The sequence below is a fragment of the Carassius gibelio genome, chromosome B8, assembly GCF_023724105.1.
Source record: "Carassius gibelio isolate Cgi1373 ecotype wild population from Czech Republic chromosome B8, carGib1.2-hapl.c, whole genome shotgun sequence".
Classification (NCBI taxonomy): domain Eukaryota; kingdom Metazoa; phylum Chordata; class Actinopteri; order Cypriniformes; family Cyprinidae; genus Carassius; species Carassius gibelio.
In genome coordinates, this window is record NC_068403.1 from 25,127,056 (window position 1) to 25,152,632 (window position 25,577).

Here is a 25,577-nt window from a genome sequence, read left to right on the forward strand (position 1 = left end):
GCAGGGGTAGTAATAAAGAGGATGCAATAGCACAGACTGTCCACTAGAGGCAGAATGAGGCCGCGTAGCTGGCTGCTCAAAACATGCACTCAGTAATTGATGGAAAGTGTGATTATATATATATATATATATATATATATATATATATATATATATATATATATAATTGCTTCTTTTTTTTTTATCTCAGACTAATATGCATAGGTAAGCATTTTGTAGGTTGATTCCCCCCAAAAGGGTAAATATGCTATCAAAACTATCAATGTGATGTTTGTTTGAGAACCCTGGGCTATGAGTTCTGGAAATCTTTTTATTTATTTTTACAATCCCGAGTGATGACATTACAAACAGAATATGATTCACGAAATATTCTTTAAAAAAAACGAAATTCTTCTTAACTGCTAAACTAAAGTAATTAACTAAAATATATACAGAATATTGTATGACGAATTTGAATTCTTGAAAAAAAAATCTTTTTACATAACCTCTTAATGTTAGTATAACATTTAAATTGTCGTAAATTCCTATAGGTAGGATATTAAATTGAATTGATTGATTTATTGAATGTATTTTTTTCAGGCCGTTTCAAATATTAAGCTTTCTAACATAACATTACTTATAGAATACATTATTACTAGGAATCTGCATAAATTTAACAATTTAACAACACTATGAAAACAGACCTTGTGTTTAATTTTATAATTACAAAAATTTTCATCAGGATTTTGATTATTACGGTAATGTGCAAGCAGCGCAGCTTGACCTTTGAGAAGAAGAACCGCTTCTAGAACCGCTGTACAATCAGATAACTCAAAAGCCTGTAATTTGCTCTTCATACTAAAAAAATACTCGTTCTTAAGAAAATATCTGAGAACTTAAGAATTTTTCAGGAATTGAACTTTAGTTTCTTAGAAATTTCTTAACTCCTTTTATGAAGATGCATGTGAAATTGAACTGTAAAAACTTTCTTTGCCCTAAAACTTGCCTTTATTACCAAACACAGAGTTAGCGTTATTTGTTTGTATACTGCAAGACAAATCCATATAAAAATGGAAAATGTACTGGTTATTTTCTGCCTGGATAGTATCCATTAAGTGTAAGAACATTTCCTTTAAGCCTAATATGCAACACAATGCAATTCATAATTTAAAATATGGGTAAAACATGAATGAAAAAAAGAATACGGAAAATTCCTCAACGCTACCATTTATATTACTTTATATTAGAATATTGGGCCCTATTTTGAGACTTTTCTGAGAATGTACAGCTTTCCCGCAATACTGCCAGTTTAAATATGGCACTGGCCTGTATCCAGCACTGTTCACATACTAACCCTCGCAACTCCGTTTGTCTGCCGCCAGTTCGTACCCAGGGTCACAGGCACACTTGTAACTACCAAGCGTGTTGACACAGCGCTGCTCACAGCGACCGTTGTCGGGTCTGGAGCACTCGTCCATTTCTGCAAGAACAAGAACATCAAAACTTGAGTTCTGAGTATCAGGTAGTCTATATTTTTTTCCTTAAATGTTTCATCATGTTGGTTACTGTCCAATATTTTATGTTCATTCCTGAATTTAAAAAATGCTGAGCTATAATGTTACATTTTGAACTATAATGCCAATCATCACTCCAATCAATTTCCATAGATCAAATCCGAGGTAAAACCATGAAGCAAAAAAAGTTCACCTCACCTTTGAAGAAATTAGCAGCAAATCCAGCCTTGTTGACAGAACCGTCAGACACAAATTTCATCCAGAGCTGGTTGGAACTGGATTTAATATCATCGGGTTTGTCATAACCACAGAATCTGCCCAACAGAGGGCTGTTTTCTGAGTTCCCATCTCGAACCTCCAGGTAGTCGTAGGCACAGTTATCATGCCTCTCGATCTTGGATTAAAAAGAGAAAAGATAATGGAGAAAAGGGAAATGGAAAAAGTAAATTTAAACCTGAAAGACCTGAAAAACATTTATTTTCTTTCAATGCAAGATATGCCATTAAAGTTTGATAGTATCCAGCTGTGACCATAACCAACCTTTTCATCAAGGTCTAGAACATCTTAAAAAAATAAAGTGGAAACAAGGCGGAATGTTTTCCCCCTTTTCTTTTAAAGATCTGCAACATCTCTTCTTTCCAAAGACAAAGAACATGGGGAGTTTTGGGTTTATTTACACCAGCTGTTTAGAGACAGTCTAAACCAAACCCAGAGCCAATGCAATGACATGACAAAATCAGAGTCAGCTAGACGAATGACACAAGCACTAAGTTAAAGTTACAATCTATAGTGATTACATAAAAAAAATCCTCAGTATTAAAGGGATAAGTCACCCCAAAAAAAAAATTTGATGTTTATCTGCTTATCCCCAGGACATCCAAGATGTAGGTGACTTTGTTTCTTCACTAGAACACAAACAGAGATTTTTAACTCAAACCGCTGTGGTCTATCAGTCATATAATGGAAGTGAATGGGAATCTCGGGTTTGAAACCCTGTGGCGCATGACAATACACTGATGTGTAAAGACTCGAAAGAATCGGTCCGTGCAAGAAACTGAACAGTATATAGTTCACACAATGTCCAAACTGTCCTGAGCACGTTCTCAACACCCGGCGAATGGCGAGTCTTCTTCTTCTTCTTGCTTTACAGCGGATTGCAGACTTATAACTGCATTACCGCCACCTATCTTTCAAATGGACCACTGACACTCCTAATTGAGACTGTAGATAGAGTGTCAATGGTCCATTTGAAAGATAGGTGGCAGTAAGGCACTTATAAGTCTGCGATCCGCAATAAATAAAAGAAGACGCATCATGTGATGGCTATTGAGAACGTGCTAAAGACAGTGTGACATTGTGGTAAATCAGAGTTTAAAAAAACGATATAAATGCTGTTCAGTTTCTTGCGCAGACAGATAGTTTTTTCTTCACGTGTTTTTTTTTTGTTAGTTTTTTTGACTCTCAAAGCCATGATTCCAGTTCACTTCCATTATATGACTGAAAGACAGCAACGGTTAGAGATAAAAATCTTTGTTTGTGTTCAGCTGAAAAAAAAAAAACAAAGTCATCTTTATCTTGGATACCCTTGGGGTAAGCAGATAAACATAAAATTTTCATTTTTTGGTGAACTATCCCTTTAAGTGTATAATCAAATAATTATATAACGATGTAAGAGTCTTCCTTTTACATTTAAGCAATCCCATTAGAGTTAATGTTCAAAACAAATCTTTACTTAAATGCATGCATGTTCTGAAGTGCAATATAATATAAGAGTATAACATATTCTAACACAAAGTAAACAATTAATAATTTTTATTAATTTGTGTGTCACTGTGCACAGTGCAACTGTATATTGTGCAACTGTATACAACTGTATATACACAGTCTTTTCTTGTTTAGCACACACTTTAGTAATTAATTACATGCTTATAATGCAGTAATAACAATTTAATAATAATTTTTAATCATACCTCAAACGACTGGAAGGTAAGGCCTACATGGTAACCCTGAGCCACAGCTATCTTCCACACACACGCTTTGTTAGGTCTGTAGTCATCTGGATAGTTCGGAGACTGAATTTGACCATTGTCTTTCTTCACCTCCCCACCGCAAATAGCTACAAGATAAAATATTACAGTGAAACATGAGAGTGAAGAGTGAAAATGACTTCTTTCACAATATGAACTACTGGAAATGGATATTGTTACAGTAGGTGTTCACCTAATGGAAACTCAGTAATTCAGTAATTCTGCTATGGTTGGATTTAGTTCTATGGGTCAAAAAACTTATTACAAACAAATTTGACAGTGTTTTCTGTTGACATGCTATTTTGAGCACTCTGGATTATCAGCAAATCCAGCCTTGTTGATAGAACTCCACTGTAGCCATGAAATTGGTACCTTCGTAAACTGCAGAGAAGCCCTTTCCCACCCAGTTGCTGCTGCTGCGAAACTCAATCCAAAGGCGACTGTCTGTAGAGACGATTGGCTCTGGTAATTTATCCCCACAAAATCGACCTGCACAGAGAAGTACAAACAAACAACTCAACATTAATTTAGCTTCACTTCGACTTGTTCATATCGTTCTTTTGAAATGTCAGGTGTTCATCTTAAACCTTTCAGTGGTGCTTTCCTCCAATATCCATCTCTGATCTCCACATGATCATACCAGCACAAATGACTCCGGTATAAATCCATAGATGTAAAGTTCAGAATGATCTTAGGGCGAAAAAAGTAGTAAATTGTTACTGAAGGAAAGTTGAAAATCTGTGAAAGTCTTAATAACTGTTCAAATTCAATGATTCTAACAGGAATTCAATTCAGAAATCTTCATTTTAGACAATCTAATTGTTTGTTTACACTTTACACTTGGTTGTCAGATTCATTAATAAGTCTGTTTTTTTATCTATTCTTTTTTACAATTCAAACCATTTTGCAGAGCATAAATTACTCCATATATATATATATATATATATATATATATATATATATATATATATATATATATATATATATATATATATATATATATATAGTAAAACAGATTATTGGAGAATGTTTTACCAAAAATAAATAAATAAATAAAAATGTTCATGTTTAATTTAACAGGTTTTTGTTTGCAGTGTTGGGGAAAGTTACTTTTAAAAGTATTGCATTGCAATATTGCATTACTCCATAAAAAAAGTTACCAACTAATTAATTACTTAGTTACTCTTTATGGAAACTAATGCATGACAGCATTGTGTTACTCCTTAAAAAAAGTAGCCAAATGCATTACGTTGTTACACTTTATGGAAAGTATTGCATTACATTTTTGAATTATTGCATAAAAGAGTAACCAGTTATGTTACTTAGTTACTCTTTATGAAAAGTAATGCATTGCATTATTGTTTTACGTCATAAAAAAAGGAACCAATTGCATTATTTGCACATCTATGTTAATCAAATTTCTAAACTGATTCATTGAAAACAACTGCAAGTAACCAAAATGAACTGGACTTTCCAACTCTACGTGGGACCAATATCACAATTTACTCAATTCCATAAACTGTCCACAGGCCTAAACGTCTCTTATAGCAGCTAATCAGAGTGATTCAGCAGCGCTTCTTCACCTTTTCTCCCGGTGTGACTGAAATTCTCCATATGCAGTGCATATATGCTGAATAACCATTGGGATAACCAGGTGAAGAGAGGTTTCCACTACTCTCCTGCAAACTGTCTCCACATTCTAAGAGAGACAGACAGAAAGAAAGAAAGAAAGAAAGGTCATAAGCTGTCAGTGTTCAAGAAGAGTTAACGTGGACAGTTCATTACACATATAAACATGATGCGATCAGTTACACAATGGCCCACAGAGACTGCCTTTATATAAAACTTTGTTGTGCGTCACAGAACACAAGAAAGACAAAAGACCACAAAAAAGTCTGGATTGTCTTTCACAGTGTGCGCCTTGAGCACTGTCCTGTTATGAAGCACATCTGCTTCTAATGTTCCACACCTGCCTGATATTCACAGCAAAGAGCAAGAGAAGGAAATAAAAGTGCTGCAAATTTCAAATCAAAAGAGTTCCATTTTATATGGTGCTGCGTGCAATTAAAATGAATCAGTTCACAGGCAGTATACTGTATAAAATGTGCTGGGTAATTAAACGCTCTGGTGGTCACTGTAGAAATACACATGGCAAACCAGCATTGCTTCATTAAATGTCAAAATATCAGCAGTTTCAAAACATATTAAAAAAAACATAACACATGCAATGCACCTGTTTTACACTTGGGTCCTGATTACCCTTTCAGCTCATTATTTTCTGATAATGAACAGATATTTGTACATTATCCTGCTTATCACACAACTACTAATTAACTGACTTAATAAATAGATATTTAACATTAGTTTGATGTAGTATCATTCTATCTAAGAAAAAGACAAAACAACACAAAGCAAATAAAAAAATCATTAAATAATACAAATAATATATAAAATAGCATGATTTGCATAAAATAAAAAATAATACAACAGTAAAATAAAATAAAATAAAATAAATAATAATAATAATACATTTTTTGATTTGACACTTCTTCACAATAACAACACCACACATATTTGATCACAATAATAATAATAATAATAATAATAATAATAATAATAATAATAACATTAAAATGTAAAATTACTAAATTAAATATAGAAAATAATAATGACACTTACAATACTGACAATAAAATAAAACATTAAAAACATATTGGTTACATATGGTAACCCTCATTCCCTGAAAGGAGGGAACGGAGATGTCACGTTGGATGACCAACGAATTGGGATATTGCTGATCACTGTGTGAGATTAAATCAGGCAGCAGGTGCAACGCATATTCAGGTTTTCACTGAGGAGCCGAGCCGGTTACCCAGCCACTCATCGGTGGTGCAGGAGCTATGGGGACGGGTCTCTGTTCCCTCCTTCAGTGAATGAAGGTTATCATATGTAACCGAGACGTTCCCTTTCAGTTGGTCATTTTTGACGTCATGCGGGATGACAGACGAATTGGGATCCCTACCAAAGGGCCACAGTGACTGACCCTACCAGAGTCCTGTGAAAGCCATCTGTTCCCCTATTTTCTGGCTCAGGCCAGGGCTCAGCACAAGAAAACCAGGATATAGGGGCGTTCAAGTCAAGTGTCTTGTCCGTTTCCCACATCGGCCAGACACAGCAATGGCACTCCAGGACCACCATAGTGGACATCACACGACTCAGAGACCACGCCGTAACCTCGTCGCTCGTAGAGGTCCGTAACGGTACAGAGTTCTTTGAGAACTTCTGGGTCATGACCACCCTCGTGCAAGTCCCTCAGTGCCTTTGCCTGGTGCACTTGTACCAACGCTGTAGCGTGTAAAGCGGAGGCAGCTCCACAGGCCGTATAAGCACTGCTGATCAATATATATATATATATATATATATATATATATATATATATATATATATATATATATATATATATATATATATATGTGTGTGTGTCTACTGCTGAGCCAATGAATGCCTACAGGCTGGGAGGGAAGCAACTGTTTCCAAGTGGTCTGGAAAAGCATAGCCATCATTTCCAGATCCGAATCCGGCGCTGTTGGATCTTCCTCCCCGGAGAAGTCTGGCTCACCCTCCGATGCAGCAATCAACATACGAAGATGCAGGTAACTGATTCTACCCCAACATACCAAGTAAAATCTTAAGTATTTATTTTGTTTTCTTACTAAAATACATATAAAGTTGACTAACAACCAGTCATTTTTAAAATCTATTTGGAATGGGTTTAATGGTTGGTCACCTAGCAGCCAAGTTTCTCCCTAACTTTCCCTCCAGAGGGCTTGCCTTGTTGAGCTGACATTCTCCACACGCAGGAGTTTTCAGTCATCTACAGCTAGAGAAGCAGAGATCCCTCAGACCAAGTGTGGAGTGGATTCAGTGTGTAGAACCATTAACACGCAGTCTGGCAAGCCACAGCAAGTGACACACACCACAAGGAATGCTATGCAAAAGATCTGCCACGCTTACACCTTATTTTCCAGGATCCTACCCCACGTACTGCATGAACAAATCATGTGATACACGTTCCTCCAACAGACTTCAGTCAGAACTTCAAAAACAATGTTTGTAAAATGAGAAACAGTCCCTGATGGGGGCCTTTTTTATTTTTATTATACATAACTGAAAAGCCATGTAAAGACAAAGGTCAATATAAAATTGCAAAAAAAAAAAACAAAAAAAAAAAATTCCCATTAGAGACTGTGTGCTTAAGAGGGCATCTGCATAGTTTTAAAATCAAATGTAAGACTTTAAAATATCAGTTTCATTTACTAGATGAAAAATGGGGTTAAAAAAGTTTTATTCAATATATACATTAAAGCTGCGGTAGGGAACTTTTGACGCTCTAGCGGTTAATAAACAGAACTGCTTGCGTCTTGCGGAAGAACATCGTAGCCGGAACTACTTCTCTCTGTTTATGTCTATGAAGAATCACAAAGGTACTGGGTTACTCCGCCGCGGTACCCATGAAGCAATCTAAAATAGTCCGAATATAAACACTTATTATAGGTGCACGGTAGTGATTCAGGACAAGCTAAAAACACGGTTTGGAAAATGGATTCATGGTGTACTCGCTTATTATATACATTTTTCTACATTTTGAACACAAACAAAGTTACAGACCGCAGCTCTGATTGGTTGTTTCTAAACGGGAGCGGATGAATTTCTGCAAATGGCAATAGGAGCACTGGGAGGAGCCAGAGGAGCTTGATTTTTTCACAGATTATCTGTCTCATATTCTACTGTCAGGACATAATGACAGGTTCAACAAATATGTAAAAAATTTATTTTTACAAAAGTTCCCTACAGCACCTTTAACTAAAAATTGTTGCTTTATCAGTATATCAATTCATTTGAAACCGAGATAAATAATGAAAGGTAGAAACAGGTTATTGTGCCTAATACTATAAAAATGTAATGCTCTTACACTTACCTTGCAGACAGTGACAGAGAATCTACAAGGCTTTACGTTGAATTAATTGCAGAAAAAACAATAATATCCATAAAAAGGAATTGATGCTTTTCAGTATGCTATTATTAAATACAATTCAGTATGCTATATACTGTAATTTTACGCTATAATTCAGGCAGAAATACACCTGGACTCTTATTTTGACAAATATCTGGGTTTTACCGTTTACATTTTCTCATTTCAAAAACATGCACCCATGCAACCATCTGCAAAAAAAAAAAAAAAACTAAAAAGAAAATGTGAAGAACATAATGTAAACATTGTCATAATTCATCAGCAGCAATCGTTTGGCGTAAATGTGCGGTATTCACTAATTGCAAATTGAAACCAGAAGCCAGTAAAATAAGGTTTTATTTTTACTTTGAACTTGTTTTAATTACACTTTTTAAATAGTTTTAATTAAATAAATACATATGCAATTAAATTGTAGCTTTTTGATGCTTATTAATCAGATCAGGCTGCATTGCGGTTCCTGTTTTTATTCAGTTATATTCAGTGTGCAATTAAAATGAAACAGTTCATGGGCAGCATACTGTTTTACAAGAGCTGGGTAATTAAACGCTCTGATGGTCATAATGACAAACCAGCATTGCTTTGTAAATGTCAAAATCTCAGCAGTTTCATAATATATTCAGAAAATGTGAGGGATAATGTACAGTCAGCTTTACACTGATTACCTTGTAAAAAAAAACAAAATAAAATTATGTATTATTAATATACATCACGTTGTGGGGTTGTGCTTATTTGTATGTTCTAAAAGTACAAAGTAAAATCTTATTTTTCCAGATTTTTTTACGATCTTAAATTTGACAAAACCAAGCTTTTAAGTGCCACTGGTTCGGATGCATTTGCTTGCCGGTTTGCACTCATTGACTCTCTGGTAGTGTGTGTTTGAACATCTCTGTAAAGTTTCAATGAAAAATGTCTTGACCTCCTTGTACTGCGTTTAGCTGCTGTCTCCTAGAAAGCAAGCACTCTCTCCTCTGTTTTATCAGGGAAAGAAGACAAATTACAAACTTCCTGTGCTTGACCAGTGTTTACCCAAGCCAGGAGTCACAGAGACCGTTGCCAAGATACCGCACCACATTAATTGTGGATACCATGCTATTTCCAAACAACATAATCTCAGCGTGTCCCACCCAAGACAGGAAATGGGGGAGGGGGGGTCTAATATGTATATCCTTTAACAAAATCATTGCTGGACATTCTGATGATTTTGCTTATGTATGTGCTGTGTGCGTGTGTGTGTGTGTGTGTGTGTGTGTGTGTGTGTGTGTATATATATAGTGTTGGATGTAATGGATTACTAAGCAATTGATTACTGTAATTTAATTTATTTTCAAATGTAAGTCTAGAAAAATTCTATACAAAACAATAGTGAATTTCACATAAAAATATGACATCTAATATTAAAATGTATAATTTTAACATAACCTTCTCCCTTTAAATACTTTGATCTGTTCAAGAATAATTCAGGCAATTTTATATGATTTATTTGAAAGAATTATAAGAGCATTTTCATGTCTATCATTGTTCAATTGTTAATTATATATTTTGTTATTTATTTAGGTGTTTTTTTTGTTTGTTTGTTTGTTTACTTGAAAACAAGACAAAACACTGACTGAGATGTTTGTTTTTGCATGATTTTGCTGTCCAGACCTGGATACCTGTGATTTGCGGTCAGACATGTTTTCATGCTTAGGGTTTCCAATGACCCAGTTTTTCTATCTACACCATCTTTTACTCTTGTTGAGTCTGACAGGAGCTTCTCCTTATTTATACAGAAAGATGATGATGTGACACTTCAGCATTCTGTAATTCTGTACAGTTTGTGTGTGTCGTTTTCTTACTTGGACACTTGTAAAGTTTGCGTGCCTGTGCGATGTCTCCTTTGCTCAATCTGGTCCTCTGACCGATGGGCGGCCGAACTCCATTCACATCATACCGCGGCAGAATGGTGTCCAAAAATATCCCTCTGTCAGGAAAAAAGACATGTCTTCAATCAAAGTGAACAGATGCATAAAGACAAACCTGTCGTGTTATTTTAATCCCTATTCACTACCACTTGTTTCCTGGAATGTCTAGCAAAACTCTCCACACCCACAGAAAGAAACATGGGTACTATAAACACAAATGTTATCTCGCGCTTTAAGATACGGCAAGTTTCAGCAGATGTACAGAATGTGGTGGTTAGGACTCGACAGGCTGTAAAGTCATTTGTGGAGCAGACAACAATCTGAAGGGAATTCAAGCCAAGCCGTGTTTTATCCGTGAAAGCAGTCATGTAATCTGCGGCCTGTGACTCGCCTGCTCTTCTGTTTTTGTTTTCTGTGTAACACCATATGTTGAGTATACTTTGTGAGCTTTGCCTTGGTCTGCAAAAATGTCATGACTCAGATTCAGCATTTGCATGTATTATTTTAGTCCAGCCTTACAGGTGCTGTAGTCTGACAGTGTTTTAAAAAGCATGATTATAAAAAGGTTCATACCAAATACTGGTGTTTGTTTTTCTTATGATATCATTTTTTTTTTAAATACCACAACAACGTTTGAAACACAACACCGTTTGAGAGAGGTCTCTTTTCACTGTTGCGATATGAAATCAGTAGAAAATTTGGTCATGCGTGAAATAAATAAATACTGCCATATACCGTATTTTCCGGACTATAGGTCACACTTTTTTCATAGTTTGGCTGGTCCTGCGACTTATAGTCAGGTGCGACTTATTTAACAAAATTAATTTGACATGAATCAAGAGAAATGAACCAAATAGAAAACATTACCGTCTCCAGCCGCGAGAGGGCGCTCTATGCTGCTCAGTGCTCCTGTAGTCTACACTGTAAACATAGAGCGCCCTCTCGCGGCTGGAGACGGTAATGTTTTCTCTTGGTTCCTGGGTCTAAATAAATGCGACTTATAGGCCAGTGAGACTTATATAGGTTTTTTTTCCTCATCATGACATATTTTTGGACTGATGCGACTTATACTCATGTGCGACTTATAGTCCGAAAAATACGGTACTGTGAAACCAGTATAATTTTGAAAAATACCATGATATAACTTTTTTAGTCATACTGCCCAGCACTAAACATGATACATTCAGTAAGATGTTCTGCTTCTTTCAACATTCTTTCTGATGTTTATTCGTTTATTTGGTGCTATAACTAGTAGTCAAGTATAAGAAATGATCGGTTCACATGTTGATTGAACTAAAGGAACACAGCTTATTGTGATTATGGGATGGCAGGTGTGCTGCAAATAATGTTTATTGAAGTTTACACAACAGAAAAGAGCACAGACTAAAAGATCGGTCTTGAGATTTAAGAAGCCAAATCAATATCGATTAAAGGTGCTGTATGTAGGATTGACACCAAGTGGTTGAACTTGGAATTGCAACTCAAATTCAAAATATTGGAGAGTGTTTTTCCACCGGGTTAACTTCGCATGTTTCTTAAATATCTGCAAACAAATTACGAAATTACGAGTCAAAAACTTGATAAACAGATAGTGTTAATCTAGCATTAGCATTCACGCAGCTGACATGTTTATCAGTTGTAGTTTATTCAAGTCGGGTGACAAAATAAATGCTGACAGTGAAAACACGACATCAGAGAAACAAAATATGGTTTCAGCCCTCTAAAACTATTTTGGCCGTTGCCCAAATTTTGGTGCATCACTATACTCTTGCATTATGTTTGGTCATGATGAAGTGCATCCAGACAGCTCACATGCTTACATGTTGTAGCTTATTCAGAATGTGAACACAAAATAGACACGATTAAATGGCACTCTTTCTTGGCAAATACTTTAATTTTTTTGTAATTTTTGTGTAATAAAGTCCCAATTTTCTGAAATATCCACACAGTAACAGATGCATTATGACATTACATGATTATTCTTTAGCTGTTTTAAAGACCAAGAGACACAAATACAGTATTGTGACAATGCTAGGTTACTAACATTTGTCTCAGGTGCTTCAATCAGCTCAGACGGATTGCACTTTACATATGGTTTAATATGTCTCAAACGAGTCTGTGACCACAAACGTTTCAGGTATATTTGTAGCCTCTTCCATGTTCAAAATGACTTAGCTTGCTTTATTTTAGATGATTTGTTTTGCATCAGGACTCTGTCGTGGACCACCTCTGAATGTGGTTTAAGGAAGCAGATCACCAACATTTTCCAACGCTAGAAGAGTACAACTGTGATACATCAAACCAATCAACAGAAGTCTGGATGATGATTACTCAAAGCATAATAAAAACCGCTCAGGTCTGACCACTCCACAGCACCAACAGAAAAACAATGACGCTTCCTGGGACAGTCACTAAATCCGGCAGGCCTGAGACGGGGAGTTACCACTAAACTGGCACACCAAACACGACCTGAATTCATGTTCTACTTGGCAACCTCACACGGCACAATAACCTCCTGCATGACATCACGACACTCCTGATTGGCCGCTCCAGGCCTGATGCTTCCTTAAAAGTCATGACATCATGTGGTTGTACGCACGCTATAAACAAAAGAAATATTGAGTAATATGAAACAGATTTATGCTTTCCAGCACATCCCGTTCTCCAGTCCTACTAGCAGAGGCTGGAAAAATGTTTGCACAGTTCAGCAAAGAGTGATTCAGTATCAAAAACCTGTCTGTTTTCTCGCCCTTCTTTTCATACTTTGACACTCTTTGCTAGTTTATCGTCAAGCTTTTCACTGGACGGTGGCCAGCGAGGGTCTGCTCATTTGTTTGTTCCCATGGGAACCTTCCAGTCAACAGCAGGCATGTTCAAATAAGGCTCAACTACAAGCTTTATATGAGAGAAATGCAAACCACATTGCAAATCAATAAACAGTGCAGTGAATTAAATATGTCCTGTCTTCAGGTTGAAATCAGAAAGATCTGAGACACTTACAGCTACAAAAGACAGCCTAATAATAAAAAAAAACAAACAAAAAAAACACTATATCTGTGAATCTCATGAAAGCTTTTAAAAGGAATTCCAGTTCATACGCAATTATAAAATACCAATTTAATTGTTTAATTGTATTTTTTAATAATTTTTTTTAATTAAAAATATTATTATTATTATTATTAGTAGTAGTAGTAGTATTAATTATTATTATTGTAGTTGTTTTTGTTGTTTATAGCTATTTCTGCAATATATTTTTTAAATATTGGCAAAACTTTGATGTATCACTACTATAAAATGTAAACATAGAGCTTATATTAAAATTTATATTATATAAAAAATAATAATATTCCAATATTCACTTTATTAAAAATTATTGTGTGTAAAATGCAAATAATTAATCCTTCGGCATACACACACACACACACACACACACACAGATAGAAAAACAATATATTTTTCATAATTGTTATAATTAGAAATAGTAATACAATTAATTTATAACAATATAATTTTTTCTTGTTTTTTACAATAACAATATTTTCTTCTACAAATGTGCATATCTGAAAAGCAAATAACAACAACAACAACAAAAATCGAATTTTAATCATTGTAATGCTAAAAACAATAAAGGCAATTAAAAAAAAATATTAAGGCCTATTTAATATTATTTTGCATAATACTTTTAATAAAAAATGTTAATTCTATAATCAAAATAAAATAAAAAATAACTATATTTAGTGTGTATACATATTTTACAGTAATAAGACTGAGATTCACTATAATAAGATTTGTGTAAAAAGCTTAAAAGTATTGCATTACTGTGAAAGTATGAAAATCTGAAAAAAAATGGTTAATTCTCATGAAAATAATGGCACAAACTTGGAAATAATGAAGAAAAAATAAATAAACCTTCACGCTCTTAAAACAATATTTTATTTATGTAAAATATGATTTTATCTTTTGATTTTGTGGTGAAATGTGACCTTATTTTGGGTCTGTGAGTCCAGGGCTGAACAGTAGATGTGTGGGCTGGTGTCATCTCACACTCAAGACATACTGCAAGCTCTTTATTTGCTTTTGGCTCAACTCGCCAGCACCAGTTTGAAGAAGAAAAAGCTCTGTGAGCAGGGTGGGCGGAACGGGGGCCAGGAGACAAAGGAGGAGGTCGGAAAACATGCCCCAGACAAAAAGCTAGGAGGCTCACCCGCTTCTCCGGGAGAAAGGTTTGAGAAAAAAAAAAAAACCTGAGGGAAAGCCATGAAATCCTCCCGATACAAGTGCAATCAAAGAGCCCATCTTCCCACGGAGATTTACAGTATGAGTACTCTTCAAACACAGCAGGAATGATGGGAAAAAAGACAGCAGGACAGTGGACAAACACTGGTAGCTTCTCTCAAGCTCCTGTGAGCTTTCTAATATCCTGCTAACAAAGACAAGAAGCATAAATCCATCTAACTTACCCTTTCATTTCTGGGTAAAAACATCTGAGGGTCAAGAGAGGATGAATATATGATAATCTAGTAATCATTTAATAATCATGGGTGGCTCTGAAATGAGAGGAAGCCCTGGATGAGTTCACCGTGTCTATATCTGTTCTCCTATACTTAACTCTGGGATTGAGTTTTCCAGAACACTCCCAGAAGACGTTTACAGACACAGAAACCAGTCCTTTAGTGTCCTTGCTAACGTATAAATACAACTTCCATCCTCACTTTACCTCCCAAACAAACACCTGGAATACGTACGGCATTACTAAACACTGATCCTCCATATTTCCTCTCTTTACTCTGAAACGGGTTAAACAGGCAGGTTTTTCACTCGAACTGAACCATTTCAACAGTTAAATTCTGGGTAAAAATAATCAGAGAGAGATTTTCACCTCACAACACAGCAACTCAGGTACTGTCAAAATAAAAGCCCTATTCTTCATCGAAGCCTACAGGAATGAAAAAACAGCAATTTGTTCCAAAAAGAAAAAAGCAATATGGATGCCAAAACAAAATAGGAGAGCATGAAAAAAGGAAAAGGAGAACAAAAGGAGAGGAAACAGATGGTTCTTCTCATATAGACGTGTGTTTGCGTGTGCCTCGACTCGTGTTATGCTCGCTCTGGGGGAATTGTTGCCTGTAGGCTGTCAAAACTAGTCAGGAAAAACTTTTGATAAATACATGCAATGAGAATAACATTCTACAATCCCATCAGCAAAGCCTTTTGAGGACGATCCAAAAGTTAACATTTCTTTTCCCCGTATAGCATGCTGTAGAGTTTCTTCAAGATCAAATGAAGGCTGAAACCTACAGTCAAATCTACAGTCTCTCCTGCTCACCAAGGCTGGATTTATTTGACCAAAAATACAGTAATATTGTGTAATAATATTACGACTTAAAATAAAGTTTTTCCATTTGAATATATTTAAAAATGTAATTTATTCCTGTGATCAAACCTGTATTTTCAGCATCATTACCCCAGTGTCACATGATCATCCAGAGATCATTCTAATATGCTGATTTGCTGCTCAGGAAACATTTATTATTATCAATAGTGAAAACAGCTGCGCTGCTTCACATTTACAGTATGTGTAAAATATGTTTTATTTTTTTTATTATGAATATATTCAATGTAAAAAAAAATTACTGTTACTTTTGAAAAATTTAACTCATCCATCCTGAATAAAGTTATTAGTTAAAAAAAGGTTGTAGTCTTAAGTTATACTTATACTATGTATATTATACTGATATATTAAGGATTATATTAAATAATACTTAAATAATCATTAGCAACAGAAAAAAAGTGTGGTAAAATTTTATTCTGGTCCGTTTTCAGTAAGATTTTGCCATAGCTGAGCACTGACGTGCTTGAAACAATTCTGAAAAGGCCAGTTCAAAAAAACAGCAACAGTTTGTTGCAATGAAGACAAAATGAAAGTGTTTCAAACAGTGTTTAGCATAAAGCTAGCCAGTTTTTTCCTGCTCAAATCCAGAACCACGGTGATAACAGAGTACACTTCGCTAAATGACAGGATAACTGTGTGGTTTCACAGACGTCATCAACAGAAATGAATTGTTTTAGTGTGTGTGTGTGTCTGTTCACATGAAAAATAGAGGTCAGTCAGTCCACCGGGGGACAGAGATGAGAAAACCATTCCGTCAGTGTCTTTTAGGCAAATAAATGCCATGTTTTCGCAATAAAAAATAAAAAGTTTCAAATCTGGCCAAACACAAACTTGCATTACACAGTTACTTATGAGGAGAATCAGGAAGTGAATTAAATTGATCTGACACTGAGAGAACGGCTAGATGATATCTGAACCGAGCCGTTCCACACACATGGAAACTGACTGGTTTGCTCTGTGAACACCTGACGGGCACTGAGAAGCACAATAGCGGCGTTGTGAAAGCTCAGCAGAAAGAGTGTAAGAGGAGAGAGATGCTCAGATAGCCTCCCGCCTCAGAACTGCTGATGCCTCGCTCAGAGGTCACCCTGAGAATAATGAGAAGAAGCGCGGAGAGACTGCGCCGAATACAGCATCATTCAGTATTAAAGAACAATTAGATCCAGACCTATAATAGATTTTACCGATACCGATAACTAGGTTGGACCACGTAGACCGATACCGATTAATCAACCGATAGTATTTAATTAATTAAATTATTATTATTATTTTTTAAAACACTACTGAACCATACTTTATTCTAAATGAATAAAATATTCATATTATTTTTTATATTGATCATTAAAGCTAGTTTGTAGTATATTAACTACTGTTAAAACAAGAAACTTTTAATGTTCAACTGAAGGGGCGGTCTAAAACTTCACTTTAAGAATGAACAGAGTGGCATAGATGAGTTTACATGAGCAAACGGAATGAGAAAGTGCAATCTATATTACAGCAAATAGCTAGTCTTTTATTATAGCTCTCTAAATGAGGCATACTTTATTAGATACACAGAAAGACAAGCATTTCGCTGAAAAAAGTAAAAGAGACAAAGGTTTGCAGCCTAGGGTTGTCATTCAATTCATTAACAATGACAGATATAAATAAAGATAGAGATATTACAAGTAAACAACTATCAGTGCTGATACATTCAGCAAAACCGATACATCGGTCGACCTCTAAGAAGAATCCTCATAAAAAACAAGCAAAAATCAAGCAATGTGAATAACTGAGCTGTTCGAATCACGACTATAACAAGAATAAAATAAACAATTTTTGAAATACCGTATTTTCCACACTATGAGGCGCGCCGGATTATAGGGCGCACCTTTAATGAATGGCCTGTTTTAGAACTGTTGTCATATATAGGACACACAGGATTAAAGGTCACATAGAATAGACGATACTGGAGTCAAACATTTGACTGGGTTTGTGTTATGGTGCTGTGCTAAAGGGAATATTGACATTTTGACAGAGCGCCTTGATCCATATATAAGGTGCTCCTGATTATAAGGCGCACTGTGGTTTTTATATAATATTGCTTCCTCCTGAAGCTCATGTCTAGTCCTACTCCAGATACTCTTCTGAACTGTTATATTGTTATATTGTTACTGTTATATCAATACAAGTCAGTGAGATGTAAGTCTGTTTTATTATCTGCCAGAAAAAAAGTTTTATATTTGCTAAGTGTGAGTGATGTTGTTTGCATTTAATTTATATTATATTATATATATATATATATATATATATATATATATATATATATATATATATATATATATATATATATATATATATATATATATAAATTAAATGCAAACAACATCACTCACACTTTGCAAATATTAAACTTTTTTCTATGTTTATATATACATATATTTATTTATATATACATATATATATATATATATATATATATATATATATATATATATATATATATATATATATATATATATATAATTTATTTATTTAAGTTGTGATCATTTACTTAATTATATATTTTTTTAATTAAATACAATGATACAATTATATGTGTGTGTGTGTGTGTGTTCCTGTGGTACCAATGTATAGTAAATGATGTTTATCTGAAAGTGGTACAATGCATACAGGTTTTCTATAAGGAGTAAGTTTAGGGTTACGGTAGGGAAAATACTGTTTGGGCAGTATAAAAGTAATAAAAGTCTATGTCCCCACAGTTCACAGAAACAAACGTGTGTGTGTGTGTTTTATATTAATTATGATTAATTAAGGGGTGGACATTTTGGCATACGGAGGGAAATGATTAAAAATGTGATGATACTTTAGAGGTTCTTACCTGGAGAACGTGTTTCTTGCATAGTGCATGATGCTGTCGAAGTCATAGACCTCTCCGAGTGAGTCCACCTCACCAGGCTCCATCTTCAGGAAGTTGTACTCCTGTCCTATGAGACCAAAGCCAGAATGAGACTTAGACAGGAAGTGATGACAACAGTAAGACCCCATACTGATCATTCAACAAAACAGGTTCACATTTACTAATTAATTACTATCATATTTATTCTGTTCGCTATGATATATTATACTTCAAATGTATTAATATATCAGCGATTATGTTCAAGTAAATCAGAGCAATGTGTGTCCAGCATGAATTGGGAAAATTGTAGCATAGTAACACCACACACGCTTATTTCCTGTTTGCTGCCACTAATTATTATGAAAGACTCTTAAATTTTATGCTTCAAAATATTTAATGTAATGAAAGGGCAAAACACTGTTACAAATAATATTTTTACAGCCTCTATCATCAGTGAATTTTAAAGTCACGGACATTATTTATGAATCTTCCTCTCTGCTGAGAACCATTCTGTGCCATATAATGAGTCTATAATGAGCTCCATTTGCACAGATGTCTAACGACAGCCATTATTTAAGCATATCTTGTTCATTAATGCTGCCTAAAAAGAGTGAAAAACGTCGCGCTCTCGGAGGCACAGCTGGTCGGGAGTCAAAATATGCCATGGCCGAGATATTTCTAGCAGCACATTTTATTGGATATAAAATACCATACAACAAATGCCTTCTGCAATCAAGCGCTAGGGTTTCTCCAGTGTTTTGGCTGGTGTTTGGTGATTTTTAGAGGAGGAATGATGTCAGGTCTGCTTAAGTGCACACAGGTGTTCTTTCAGAGGAAGCACAGGTGAACACAATCATATTAAATACCAACATGATCCACTAATGTTTCATAACATCTCAAATTGTACAAGAAAACCGGTTTGGAACGAGGGTGAGTAAATAATGGATTACATGGTGTGATTTTTTTGCTATTAAAAGCACTTGTCTTCAGTGTGGATATGTTTTAAGCCACTTTACACTAAGTCAGGGGTTATGAGGTCTTAGGTGAAAGTAACACTGTTTTGCCCAGCATTGATCAGAAACGAGTGCAGCGGTGGATTTGTGCTGAGCTCAGCAGTCAAGAGTTTGTTTTAGAAAGTTGGTCGTGTTGTTCCAAGCAAATGCTGTAACAGCTGCTTCTGTGAAAACTGAAATCGTCTTTTATGATTGCTGCCGGATTGTTGACCCTACTTTTCTATGTATCATCATGATAGTTTCCAGTTAGCAATACATGTTATGTAATCTGCACACAGAATCTTCAACACAGTCATTTCACACAAAAATGAGCGATATTCTGCCGCTGTTGTTTTTCCTACCTGGCTGAATGTTGTCCCGTATGATGCTGACATGATCGTCTCTGTCGGGTCGCGTGTGCTCATGCCAGAATCCGATCACGTGACCGAGCTCGTGCACCACAATCCCAAACTTATCACAGTTCTTCCCGATGGATATGGCCTGCGGACCCCCTCCTCTCCGGCCCACATATGAACAGCACCTGTACACCATTATAACATCACAGATCTTTTTAAATATATAATATGATATATAATAATATTTAGTCATTATACATCTCAACATTAAACATTTTTTATCATTATATTAAAGATATATATATATATATAAGGCTATATCATTGTCAATTCAAAGTCAGAGAATATAATATTTATCATAAAGAAAGTGAAATAATTTAGAAAATATACTAAATCTACAATACCACACTAAATATAAACTAAATATCTTTATTTCATATTAATGCATTATTTTCCATGACAATTAAGCACATTTTCCCATTAATAATAACTGTAAAACAACTACAACAACATCTAATTTAATTACACAATGATGTTTTTTATCTTTCAACACACTTTGCATACATAAAATGTTATATAAAAAAGGAATACTACGATGTATAAAAAATACTTTTTCCCATTATACTAATAAAATAAGTCTTAATTTATTTATTTATTTGAAACACCCTTCTTATGTTGCATCATGTAATATGTTTTTGTCAACTCTTAATAGACACAAAAGCAAGCAAAGTCATAAACTGAAACAGAACACAACGGGAACTCGAACAAAATGTCACGCATCGTTTGTTTTGTGCGTTTGCTTAGAGCTACGTGTTGCAAAATCCAGAGAGACACACACCAACACACTAAACACACAATAAAACGATCCCTTTTTCAAAGCGCTAGGATATGCGGGAGAAAATCTGCTGATCTGCACACACACATATAAAGCCACATGTGCAGCCTGTGTGGGTGCAAAAGATCAGTCTTTAATTATGGAGCAGCCAGCGGCTCGCTCCACAAACTCTGCCTTGAACTTTGCACAGAATGACAGGAATCGCCTGAACACACACACACACACACACACTGGGGCTCAATCAAAGCATGGGTTGCCCATTGGCAACTACTGTTGCATAAAAGGGGGAACAAATCTTAATGTTTCATCACCTCCACACACTGTTTGTGTGCCCATCATGGCCTAAAGTCGGACATAAAGGCCGCCTGTACTTCCACAAAGAACCGAAATGCCTGGCAAAGACCTCACAGTGCTATATTTTCTGAAGTTTCCCCTCGCTGCCCAACCGCAACGGCACGTCTGCTTAAACAGTGAGAAAGCAAACAGTCTGTTACATTTGTCTCTGTCAGTATGACTTTCTTTCTTCGTTTGTAAACAAGTTCACTGGAGAAATAGTTGGTTTGGTTTTGTGTTCGTCTCGCTTATAAATTTAGGCAGCATGAGATATTGTATGTTCTGGATAATTTGCCAAAGGAAGCTTTCATCGCTCAGACTGAAAGACAGTATTTATTGCTCTTTAACAGACATTTCACTTCAGGGACCAGCTTTGTTTCTCCTAAAATTCATTTGGAGCGATAAAATGGACACCATTGCGACATTGTAGAGCCAGTAGTGTAATATTATTACATCTCACACTAACAGAATATGAATGGCACAGCTCTGATCATCTGTTTTTGTCATATTACAACCACTGACTTGTATCTATTATCATCTTGTATCTTTTTAAATACATCAGCATTATTTGTACATTATAATAGCATTTCTATAATTATTTAAGTTAATACTTTGTTATTTTAGTACATCAAGATAAACTAAGATAAACTAAATGAGCATGACAATTTGGGTTAGACAACTAGCTACAGTAAAGATTTTATATTTTTTATTGTATTTCAGTTAACAAGTAAGTAATAGAAATATTTATGATTTTAGCTTTAGTGTACAATATTAACCTTACATAGTAGTGATTTGTTTTATGTTTGTTCTGCGAGAAAGCAAAATTGTCAATATAAATGTGGAAGAAGTAAAACCTGATTGCAGAATTTTGTATTTTAGTGAATTTAAAATTTAGAGACACTGTTGATATTTCTTCAAAAACTCTTTAGAAACATGAGCTTACTTATTTAATCCGTCAAAGTTTAGATGTATTTTTTTTTATCTACATTTAATCTACTTTCTGTTTATTTGTATAGCGCTTTTCACAATACATAACGGTGCACAGCAACTTTACAGAAAATGCAAAGTTTTCTACATTATATGTAGGAGTAGGTTATTAGTGGAGACTATGGCAGAAATTTACAGTAAGACTCATGCATTTAGTTACAAATTACATGTAATCAAACAGACGGTGAACAACACTAAATGGAATGATTGTATGTTGGAATTAAACTTTGCAATTGCGATTAAGTTAAATTTGGTAGTTTTATATGTTGTTCCAGGGTTAGCAATCAGTGGATTTTGTTTCTTTCTATTGGGGAAGTATGTTTATTTTTGGAGATTAGGATATTAAATTAGAAGCTATGGTAATCTCAGTCTATATTTTTCATGATAAAAAAAGGAAAACTACACCACTATTTGCAACAAAATCCCACATTGCCACCTCCTAAGTGTCCTTGCCATTAACAATGCTAAATGAAGTACGGAATCTACTTAAGATTGTTTAAATTTACCTTTTAAACAATATTTTACTTCTTCAATGTAGCTTTTTGAACTGTTTGTTAGTATAATTGTGATTCAAGAAGTCATATTCTACACTTCTGTCATTTTCGGCCGATTATACTCAAGTATAGAATCAAAGTTTCCTTCATCAAAAATGTTTTGCTTTTCCACGACCCTCCAGCCTCTCTCTGCACCTCAGAAATTAACTGACTTTTTGATACTAAGATTTTCATGGAAGCATCTTTATAAATGAACAAATAATCATAAATATGTATAAACATATTGTATAATCATTCATCCTAAGAGGCCAAGATGCTGAACACTGAACATGTGTTGATATTCAAATGACACATCTTTGCAGCTTACAGGTCCTTCTAAAAAATTAGCATATTGTGATAAAAGTTCATTATTTTCCATAATGTAATGATAAAAATTAAACTTTCATATATTTTAGATTCATTGCACACCAACTGAAATATTTCAGGTCTTTTATTGTTTTAATACTGATGATTTTGGCATACAGCTCATGAAAACCCAAAATTCCTATCTCAAAAAATTTGCATATTTCATCCGACCAATAAAAGAAAAGTGTTTTTAATACAAAAAAAGTAAACCTTCTAATAATTATGTTCAGTTATGCACTCAATACTTGGTCGGGAATCCTTTTGCAGAACAGACTGCTTCAATGCGGCGTGGCATGGAGTCAATCAGCCTGTGGCATTGCTGAGGTGTTATGGAGGCCCAGGATGCTTCGATAGCGGCCTTAAGCTCATCCAGAGTGTTGGGTCTTGCGTCTCTCAACTTTCTCTTCACAATATCCCACAGATTCTCTATGGGGTTCAGGTCAGGAGAGTTGGCAGGCCAATTGAGCACATTAATACCATGGTCGGTAAACCATTTACCAGTGGTTTTTGCACTGTGAGCAGGTGCCAGGTCATGCTGAAAAACGAAATCTTCCTCTCCATAAAGCTTTTCAGCAGATGGAAGTGCTCCAAAATCTCCTGATAACTAGCTGCATTGACCCTGCCCTTGATAAAACACAGCGGACCAACACCAGCAGCTGACATGGCACCCCAGACCATCACTGACTGTGGGTACTTGACACTGGACTTCAGGCATTTTGTCATTTCCTTCTCCCCAGTCTTCCTCCAGACTCTGGCACCTCGATTTCCAAATGACATGCAGAATTTGCTTTCATCCGAAAAAAGTACTTTGGACCACTGAGCAACAGTCCAGTGCTGCTTCTCTGTAGCCCAGGTCAGGCGCTTCTGCCGCTGTTTCTGGTTCCAAAGTGGCTTGACCTGGGGAATGCGGCACCTTTAGCCCATTTCCTGCACACGCCTGTGAACGGTGGCTCTGGATGTTTCTACTTTAGACTCAGTCCACTGCTTCCGCAGGTCCCCCAAGGTAAGGAATCGGTCCTTCTCCACAATCTTCCTCAGGGTCCGGTCACCTCTTCTCATTGTGCAGCGTTTTTTGCCACACTTTTTCCTTCCCACAGACTTCCCACTGAGGTGCCTTGATACAGCACTCTGGGAACAGCCTATTCGTTCAGAAATTTCTTTCTGTGTCATACCCTCTCGCTTTTGCAGGTGTTTAGAGTTAATTAGTTGATTCAGATGATTAGGTTAATAGCTCGTTTAGAGAACCTTTTCATGATATGCTCATTTTTTGAGATAGGAATTTTGGGTTTTCATGAGCTGTATGTCAAAATCATCAAAATCAAAATATTTCAGTTGGTGTGCAATGAATCTAAAATATATGAAAGTTTAATCATTACATTATGGAAATAATGAACTTTTATCACAATATGCTAATTTTTTAGAAGGACCTGTATTTTCTCTAAAGGTTGCATGTGGTCTGTGGAGGAGCTTTGAGTAGTGAATGTTCATCAAGCGCGCATTTTAAAGAGCAAATTAAATCTTTTTTTCCAGCAGACAAAAGCAGCTTAAGAGCACAACTGATGTGATAACATGGCATCCCGGGGACTGATTTGTCTCCAACGGATGTGACCGTCAAGCTGGGCTCTGAACTTCTGCCAAGCCACTGAAGCATCTACAGGGAGCCATTGTTTATTGCTAAAACACACATGTTCAGGTGACAGTCCCATGGCGAACAGTGTGACACAAACGGCTGGTATTTCCTCAGCGAAGCATATGGAAATTGCAAGGTCAAGGCACGAGAGCCAACACACACATAAACACACAAATCCGTCTGTTGGCACACAAAGCAAATAAGTGGGAACAGAGGAACGGATCAGGTGGAAAACCACTTGAGCAATAAATCAGGAAGAGACTGAAAAGAAAGAGGAGTTAAAGAAGAGAGTGAATAGCACTTGCTCCACATGAGAGAAAAAGGAAACTGGAAGTGTCAAAGGTTTCGTCCTCCTGCTGCAGAAACTCTCTCTCAATTCGACACACAGACACATACACACCCATGTGAAGCATGCACATATCCGCTAACATACACACTTAACAAGTTTTGGAGAGTAATGGCATTTATGTAATTTAATTACAAAATAAATGTAACTAATCCATTACAGTTACTGAGAACAAATGTGTAATTAAATTAGTTACTGTGCACAATGCCTATCCACATTTAGAGACTGCTTAGTTAAAGGGTTAGTTCACCCAAAAATGAAAATTAGCCCATGTTTTACTCACCCTCAAGACATCCTAGGTGTATATGACTTTCTTGTTTCAGATGATTCCAATGGGAGTTACATAAAAAATATCCACACTTTAGAATTGGAGTAGGCAGACGTTTTTTTCAACAGTCCAAAATACGTCAAATAAAGTGTCCACATCCATAATAAAATGTGCCTCACACAGCTCTGGGGCATAGATAAAGGCCTCC

General features: G+C 35.6%; 1 protein-coding gene across 1 annotated transcript in view; it reads right to left on the bottom strand.

The window, feature by feature from the left end:
* Positions 1-25,577, bottom strand: part of LOC127962864 (bone morphogenetic protein 1) — a 69,424-nt gene that overhangs the window by 12,481 nt on the left and 31,366 nt on the right. Inside the window, exons 5-13 of the mRNA XM_052562460.1 lie at positions 20,078-20,256; positions 18,706-18,811; positions 10,388-10,512; positions 5,104-5,219; positions 4,108-4,210; positions 3,893-4,009; positions 3,464-3,609; positions 1,692-1,887; positions 1,334-1,459 (exon numbers count right to left, since the gene is read on the bottom strand). Coding sequence (XP_052418420.1) covers positions 1,334-1,459; positions 1,692-1,887; positions 3,464-3,609; positions 3,893-4,009; positions 4,108-4,210; positions 5,104-5,219; positions 10,388-10,512; positions 18,706-18,811; positions 20,078-20,256 — 1,214 coding nt within the window. The remainder of the gene's footprint in view (positions 1-1,333; positions 1,460-1,691; positions 1,888-3,463; positions 3,610-3,892; positions 4,010-4,107; positions 4,211-5,103; positions 5,220-10,387; positions 10,513-18,705; positions 18,812-20,077; positions 20,257-25,577) is intronic.